We start from the raw sequence: 8,567 nt of genomic DNA, 5'->3' as shown, positions 1-8,567 counted from the left end.
GGTTATTTTTTATTACTGCAATTGATCCAGTTCATATCCATTTCTTATGAATTAAGTCCATAGGAAGTCCATTGCTTATTTTTTGGTTTGGATAACCAGTAGGCGTTTAAGAAAGGTTGGAGCGCGACACTATTCTTTTGACTTACCATACCTGGCGTAGCCGCTAAGCCGCGTAGCGCACGGTAGCGGCGACCAGCTGCAGCACGCAGCCCGCCCGCAGTTGTGGAGTAGAATTCGTGGGGGAAGGTGTAGTGACCTTGACGCTCCAATTATGACAGAGCGCTCCAATTTCCCAAAAGCTCATGTTCTTTTATTTATACTATGGAATGCCACCATGTTCCCGCCATTTCTGAAACCGCGAGATTTCCGTCAGAGGAATTACCTCCTATCCAAATGTTAACAAAAGTGCAATATCGAGCCGCGAGATTCCAAATGTATTGAAAATTCGTCATGTTGAAGCCGCAAGATTTCAGAAACAAATAGAAAAATTCCAATCCTGACTACAGACAGACCACTGAGACCAGTGTACTTGTCAGTTCTACTTAACTTAGTCTTAGATGATTAGATCATTTAGAATTTAGATGATAGACCCACAATTACTTCCAATTTGAAAGTAATTGTGGGTCTATCATCTAAATTCTAAATGATCTAAGACTAAGTTAAGTAGAACTGACAAGTACACTGGTCTGTCTGTACTCCGTACACACTTTCAGCCAACTTATATTTAGATTGAAGATGTGAATATATTAAAAGATAAATTTTCAAATGATAACAATTAAAAATAAACATAAGCTCTATATTAAGCAGACAATCTATTTCCAATTTTTAGGGGATATCAATTGAATTTATTGAAATACTACAATTTGAGTGCTATGGCAATGTTATCATTTATCAACATTAAACATTAAAGGTAAACATTAGCATATTCTAGGTTATGGAGCAAGAAAAATTAAAACTCTTAAATTTGTTTCATTTTATGCAAAATGCAATGACATGTTCATTAACTTACAGATGCACCGACTGCCGCTGAGTATTGTATCTACCGCCAGTCCGCCACACTAGTCTTCTTGTCATCTTGTGGGTCACAGCCACGAGCAGCTCAAGACTGGACATCCACCACCACCAGACTTGTGCACCGCAGCACCAGAGCAGAACACACACATGTCAACCCTGCCACCTCTGCAGCATTTGAGGTATAATCATAATAATGCAACAAAATTAACCATCTTGTGTATTAAATGATAACAATGCAATGCTAAAAATTTACAGTTATTATTTATATATAGCTCTACTGTAGTGTAAGGCAAGCCAAAGGACACTTTTACCAGTAATGAGAGAAAAGTGTTTATTTATGTATCTTAATGCTGCTGGCCTCAGTCTCAGTGGCCTGTATGCACTTTGCATTTGCTTCCTCATGGCAAACTCACTCCCTCAATCACTCTTAAAACTCTGAGATTTTTCAGAGTGATTTTTTGGTTCATAAAAATTTATTTTAATATTCTATTTACATATATTATGTACTTGACATTTTTTCCACCAAAATTGCAATATATAATGCTTCTTGTAACTTGAAAATGAATGTTTGTTGCATTTGAAACGTTGTTAATAAGCTAAAATTACTTCCTGAAACATGCTTTTTGATATACCAATGTCATCTGAAGAATTGTTCAACTCTCTGATAATTTAAATCAACAAATTCTATGGTCATTAATCATGCACGTACAAATCTAATTTGTTCAATAAAAATCTAACAACTTCATCTTGAGATCCATGAGAAATCTAATTTGGAGTACTTACAAATTGACTTGTAACAAATAGAAGCCATGAAAATTGCTATTAATAACAACTTGATCATACCAAGCATCAACCTTTATATTATTATACTACTATTTTGTATGTTAGGAGAGGAAATTAATTAGAATGTTTGTCATAAGTTTTTTCTGGACTGTCTTAAAATTATTACTTGATAATAATTTATCAATGATATTAAGTTATCATATGTCTATGTGAGTTACAGGCAGTTTTGGCATACAGGATAGTACCTATAGGTATGTCTTTCTTGTTAGGATATGGCCTGGCTTTCAAGTAAGATTTTACTAATGTTTTAAGTTATTTCAGTATTGTCTGTTATGGAATAAGTCAACATCAAAAATTTTGTCAAGTCAGGTGTCACAATTATAAAATATCATTAATCTGGCATCATAATCCACTGCTTTGTGGCTCTCAAGTCTGACTTATCCTCTGCCAAACTCGGTCCTTGATCTGTGTAGCTTGTAACTTGATACCATTACCAACAACCTTATTATTTAGGATCCTCAAATCTTATCAGTAATTAGCATCTTTATTTATAAAATATATTCGGAAAAGCCTTAATAAGCTCAATATAATTTTTATGCTGGTTAATTGATTTGCATTTTTTCAGGTTATATAGAGTTGAGCGGAATCAAGTGTCTCCAGTCCTGCAACTTCACTCAGAACTTGAAGATTCAGCATTGCCTGGCCAAGCCTTCATCAAGAGAGTTTAAGAATACAAAAATAATATTAAATTGTAAATCTTTCCAGCTTACTTTGTTAAAACAAGTTGTGATTCAACAAAGTTGGTATAGAAAGGAAATTAGAAGTAAGCATCGTTTAGGTGACTTTTATGTGATATTCGTTCATTTTTCAGAAGGCATTGAGAGTGATGCATGTTTCTAGTTTAAAATATTAGAAGGGATATTATGTGAAAGAATACGGGACAAGTTATTTCTTAATTAATTTTTTACATTTGTTTTGAAATGGTCATGAGACTTGGTCATGCCAGACTTTGTATAGATTAATCTTGATTTACATTTTTCGTCCTATATCATCTATGAGTGTGATGTCTTGAATCAGTGATTCAGTTCTTATGACATTTTTTATATTGTGCTGAAATTATCTTGTTTTGTTTATCAGCAGAAATGGATGATATATTTGCTTTAGATGATACACTCTTTGTTTCAACGCAAAAGGAAAAATCCACTGACCATTTTTTTGAAGCTCAGTATCAAAATTCTCTATTTTTCTTGGACATAGACCCTGATGACCCTCCTCCTCACATTGACAAAACAGCACTCCTCAAACATAAAGCTGATTACTATTATTTAAAACAAAATTATTCTAAAGCTACTGACTATTATGAGCAAATGCTCTCTTTGGTACCTGATAGCAGCGTAGTAACTAGACGAGAGTGTCAGGACAATCTGGCACGTTGTTATAGCAAGCAAAATTTGCACTGTAAGGCCTTGCAATTCAGCCACGCTCTACACCAAACGTCTAAAACTGTTGAGCACTTGACTGTGAGCCTTACTAGCCTACTTGATTCTCATATTGCTTGTGGGTTACTCCCTCAGGCTCTGATGTCATGCATGAAACTTCTTGCCATTCATAAGCTCAACTCTCATCTTTGGTTGAGGTTAGCTTACCTGATGTCTTGTTTGTCCAAAATTAATCTTCCCGCCGTTTCTTCAATGCAAAAAGTCTACCCCAGACCGTTACCACACGAGTGTTCATGTGACAACGACTGTTGCATGAACTGTGTCCCTGAATCTTTCTTACACGAGATGCAAGGTTATAAAGGTAAAATACTTACTTTGTTTTCATTGATGATGAGTTTAAACATCATGAAGGGAGTGATAGGTACGTCTGTAGGTTTTGCTGCCACTGCTGTTGAGCAAAGCATTGAAACGCTTACTACTGAAATTTCTTCTTTAGAACTGATGCTAAACGTATCCACGTCTCTCAATGTCAGGCTAGACCGCTTAGTTACCAAAAATGTGTTTGGTTACGATAAACTCTACTCTGAAGAACAATGTTCTGATCAAGGAAGCTCCAAGTTCAGAGGAGAAATTGTTGATATTAATTTTGATTCTGTGAATGCATATTTATTTGAAGATTTCTTCAATGAGTTGTTATCTGAGATTCTCATGGAAATACAGTGAATATTAAGCATCATATTTGCTCTCATTATATTTTATATTTGGAGTGATTTCGACCTGGAAGAACTACCTAGATAACGGCGCGTCTGCATCAATTTGTCTAACGTTAAACTAACTTGTTTGAATCATCATTCTTAATCAAGTTATTTGAATTTAATATACCGACAGATACTAATAATCCCATCTGCTATTTTTATTGAGGATACTAACTGAAACTTCAACATGAAAGTTCAACAAGAGTGTTCTTTCCCGCCAGCATATACTGTACTGTTATTAGGATAATGCTAGCAACTTATTTATTTTTACAGTCTACGCAGAGCCTAGTGAATGGCTACCTTATTTAGTTTAAGCGATAATCCTTAATGTTAACAGTTTCTTCGAAACTTCCATAACTTAAATCTGATAATAAACGACATGCTTGGAGCTTGAATTTGTGTCTCGGTATCAGTGCACTTGTGTAATTGTTGCGGTGCCTTGCACGTTGAGTTTAAGCAGAAGCGTTAGAATCAGCGAACTCTGTAACTATATTGTCAACAAAACTATAAATTGATGTTTGTACATTCTCTAATATAACCTATGCTTATTTGAATTTTAGTATACGTTGGCAGAATTTGTTCCTTTAAGGAGGTTTCATTGAATTGATGACCAGAGAATTTGTTTTGTTGACAATTTTCTTATTAGTTTTTTTTTCAATATATCGAACAATATATTTAATTTGCACTTGTAAATCAAAAATTCTCTTATCACGATATGCATACCTTCGATTGAGCTTATCTTACGGGTGACTATTGGGCTAAATTTTTCAAATGGGTGTCTCAGAGAGTTGAATACCTTATCGCGTTTCACGTTCCCTACAGCATTGCTCTTGAGTGCCTCGCCACAGAACTGGCGTTTGGCAGGGAGTCTCAGTTGTGGGGCTAAGTTTTCATTAAACTCTCTACCGCCTGGCATGAGTAACCGGAACAATATTGTCACAAGCCTACTTCGCAAAAACGATACGTTCTAGTGAGCTCAAAATGACTTGCGCTGATGGTGGCCGCCACGTATAACTTTAAAATGTTCTCTGTTGCGTACAAACGTCCTCTGGTTTCTACATACAGTAATTTACGCAGAATTTAAGTGGAAAGGTTTTGTCCCGGAGAGTGACATATGGCGGTTGAGGGTTAATTGTTTAAGGCATCTATTACTCTAATAAACGAACTCTAATTCCACTAACCTTTTTTCTAAAAGTTTCACTAGAACAGAACTTGTCGATTCAAGTAATGGAATTGGAGACTACAACTTCTTAAATTACTGCTTACATCTAACAATCCATCAATGTTTTTCCGCCTTGCTTCCACTATGACCAAGTTGAAAAAAAAACTAACTTGTCGAGAGCCGTCTCCTGTAGACGCACCGGTTCGACACTTCAGCGAACTCGCCTGCGAGCTCGAATGCAAAACCTAACTTCATTTTCAACTCTGGCGTTCATAAATCCTTCAATAATGAACGGATTTTATTCAAATTTGAAATATAAGTAGATAATATCAGTAATTTGCGGGCGGAATTTTTTCAGATTTTTACATCTAACTTTTTTGTTAATACGGAAAACCTAACTTCATTTTCAACTCTGGCACTCATAAATCCGGCAATTATGAACGGATTTTATTCAAATTTGAAATATAAGTAGATAATATCAGTAATTTGCGGGCGGAATTTTTTCAGATTTTAACATCAATAACTTTTGAGTGTCGAATCGGTTGTAGACGCACGTTAGAGCTGGTCTCTCATCTGTGGTTTTCCAATTTTGCTGATATTCACAAATTATCATTAGCTGCATTAGTGATATATTTGCATTTTTGATGCATGAAGTGATGAAAGATTGAGATATTTTATTGCTAAAAACTTTGATTACACAAATTTCACATTTTAAATTAATTAAGTTTAGCTAATAGATGCGATTCCTCAAATAAATATATATAATTCTTAGTATTTTTTTAATTTCCCAAGTAAAACTGAAAGTGTCGAAATTTTGTTGTTGATTCTAACAAATCTCTTGACAAAAGACATCATCATCATCATCATCTTGACATAAGTTCCCCAACATTCCAAAAAAAAATCAATTTTGAAAGGGTGGTTCCGGTGGACCGGTATGTGTCAAGCTTTTAGAAATTTAATCCAGATCCGTCTGTTGATGCCTGCCTGTCAGACTCCCTTTCTGTCGATTGTTGAAGGGCAGAAGGCTGACGAATATGTGAGTAATGTGACGCGTGGCAGGCGGCAGCTTGCCGATATAATGGTGACTCTTCAGTCTTTTTCAAGGTATGTGCGCCCCAAATCCAAACCAGAAATTACACAGAGTCACACAGTTTTGTATAATGTATACGCTATACGGCACTGACATCCCAATCCCCGCTCCTCAATAAAGACCGTAAATACTGGTCAGAAGTTCAGTCTTCAGAACTACGATTTGCAGTCTTCAATAATCGAGGAGCTATTCTGATCACACTTAAAATTTAAAGTCCAGAGAGAATTGTTTTAGTTTTATATACAAATTGAAGCATTTCTTTTGAAGGCCGGCAACTTGAACTTAGTGACGTGGCGAACAGGGCCAACAGGCGAAGTAGGTAGGTAGCCTACTAGGTACCTAGTACTTACTGGCTCAGGCCTCAGTTGGCTGTTGGCATTGAATAAATCATTGATTGACAACTTTGCGTCTTTGATCATAGTGGCAAAGCAGAGAGTTTTTTAGACTCTCCCTCAAGTTCATTTTTGAGTCCTACCTATATGTAGACCATTAAAGTAACCCGGATACCAGCATTATCATACTTAAGAAATTGATTTAAATCTTGAGTAAATGAGGAAATTAAAAATGAACTGATTCTAAAAAAGCTCTGGTTTGCCACTATGTCTTTGATGTTAGAGTTATTGCATGCCACGATGCCATGCCTCTAGCTCCAAGACTTTCTGGAAGTAATCTATATGAGATAGGACTATTTAGATATGAGTGAGTGGACTTGGAGTAGGGTAAACGCGGTATATTCCAACACATTAAGGACGCATCGAGAAATGAAAAACTATAAAAAAATAACCGTATGCGTTACTTGAGTTCTGTTTGCTTTATGTGACTCTCAAAACACTGCACTACGCGCCAGCAACGATGAAACGTCACAAAGCATAGTGGCAAACAACAGATTTTTTAGAATCAGTTCATTTTTAATTTCCTCATTTACTCAATATTTAATCCAATTTCTGATGTATGATAATGCTGGTATCCATGATACCTACTGGTCTACTTATGGGACTCAAAATTGAACTTGAGGGAGAGTCTAAAAAACTCTCTGCTTTGCCACTATGTCACAAAGTGTTGCCATATTTATTTAAAAGCCTTCAGAATGCAAACCTACCAAATCCCTATATTCTGACGCTGTGTGTGACTAAATTTGGCATGTTGTGAGACGAATTCCAGCCGCACTTCAAACTCTACTAATACATAATTCCGACATCCTTGTGTTCGAATTCCGATTGCTGTTTCAGTGTGTGAGCTGTATTGGAATACGACACGGCTTTGAATTAGAACACTATTGAATATTGAACACTACTTAATTAGGCTTTTAATTAACAGCTATTAAGCTTTTAATTAAGAAAATTTAAATTTTTGCATACAGCTTGGCATAGTGACAAAGCAGAGAGTTTTTTAGACCTTCCCTCAAGTTCTTTTTTGAGTCCTATAAGTAGACCCATAGTGGCAAACCAGTGATTTTTTAGAATCAGTTCATTTTTAATTTCCTCATTTACTCGAGATTTTAACAGATTTCTTATGTATGATAATTCTGGTATCCAAGATACTTTACTGGTCTACTTATAGGACTCAAAAATGAACTTGAGGAAGAGTCTAAAAAACTCTCTGCTTTGCCACTATGAGTAGACCAGTAAAGTATCATGGTCCATGGATACCAGCATAAGCAGCATTATCATACTTGAGAAATTGGTTTAAATCTTGAGTTATTGAGGAAATTAAAAATGAACTGATTCCAAAAAAGCTCTGGTTTGCCACTATGCAGCTTGGCAGGATGTAATTCTAATATTGACGGTTCATATATTATTCCCGATGCACAGAGTGGAAATCTAAGATTAGAGGTTCACTTAAAAAAAAGCGTTCCGCCTTGAAAAAAAACGTTCCAGGCAAGTGGCAACTAGAAACAGGTTTGCAGGTCGTCAGAAATCGGCCTCGGCATGAACGTTACGTCAGGCAACACAGAGACTGTCTCTTATACACATCTAGATGTGTATAAGAGACAGGGGCCTGATATGGCATGTATTAAGTATTTTCAAATTTTTGGTGAGAGAATCATGGCCATCTTTGGTGAGAGAGAATTTCAAAACCAAAGATGCCTCTCATCAAAGATTGCCATGATTGTTTCACCAAAGATTGCCATGATTGCCTCTCTCCAAAGATTGCCATGATTGCCTCTCACCAAAGATTGCCATGATTGCCTCTCACCAAAGATTGCCATGATTGCCTCTCACCAAAGATTGCCATGTTTTTGTCTCGCCAAAAGATGTGTATAAGAGACAGTGACAGTTATGTCTAGACATATTTTATTTACAAAAGATTTTGCACTCTAAACT

At 36.0% G+C, this 8,567-nt stretch overlaps 1 protein-coding gene across 1 annotated transcript; it reads left to right on the top strand.

Moving 5' to 3' along the window:
- Window positions 1-773: 773 nt before the first annotated feature.
- LOC108665192 lies at window positions 774-4,379 on the top strand. The gene is made up of 2 exons (XM_018151925.2): window positions 774-1,193; window positions 2,423-4,379. The coding sequence occupies exon 2, from the start codon at window positions 2,940-2,942 to the stop codon at window positions 3,957-3,959; it is 1,020 nt and encodes a 339-aa protein (XP_018007414.1). The 5' UTR covers window positions 774-1,193; window positions 2,423-2,939; the 3' UTR covers window positions 3,960-4,379.
- Window positions 4,380-8,567: the final 4,188 nt, after the last annotated feature.

Source organism: Hyalella azteca, unplaced genomic scaffold (assembly GCF_000764305.2).
Source record: "Hyalella azteca isolate HAZT.00-mixed unplaced genomic scaffold, Hazt_2.0.2 contig11943, whole genome shotgun sequence".
Lineage (NCBI taxonomy): Eukaryota > Metazoa > Arthropoda > Malacostraca > Amphipoda > Hyalellidae > Hyalella > Hyalella azteca.
Note: the sequence above shows the minus strand (reverse complement) of the source record. Positions and strands in the feature narration are given on the sequence as shown.

Excerpts from the sequence above, each read along its gene's own strand:
- LOC108665192 (XM_018151925.2), top strand. The coding sequence starts at position 2,940 with ATGGATGATATATTTGCTTTAGATGATACACTCTTTGTTTCAACGCAA.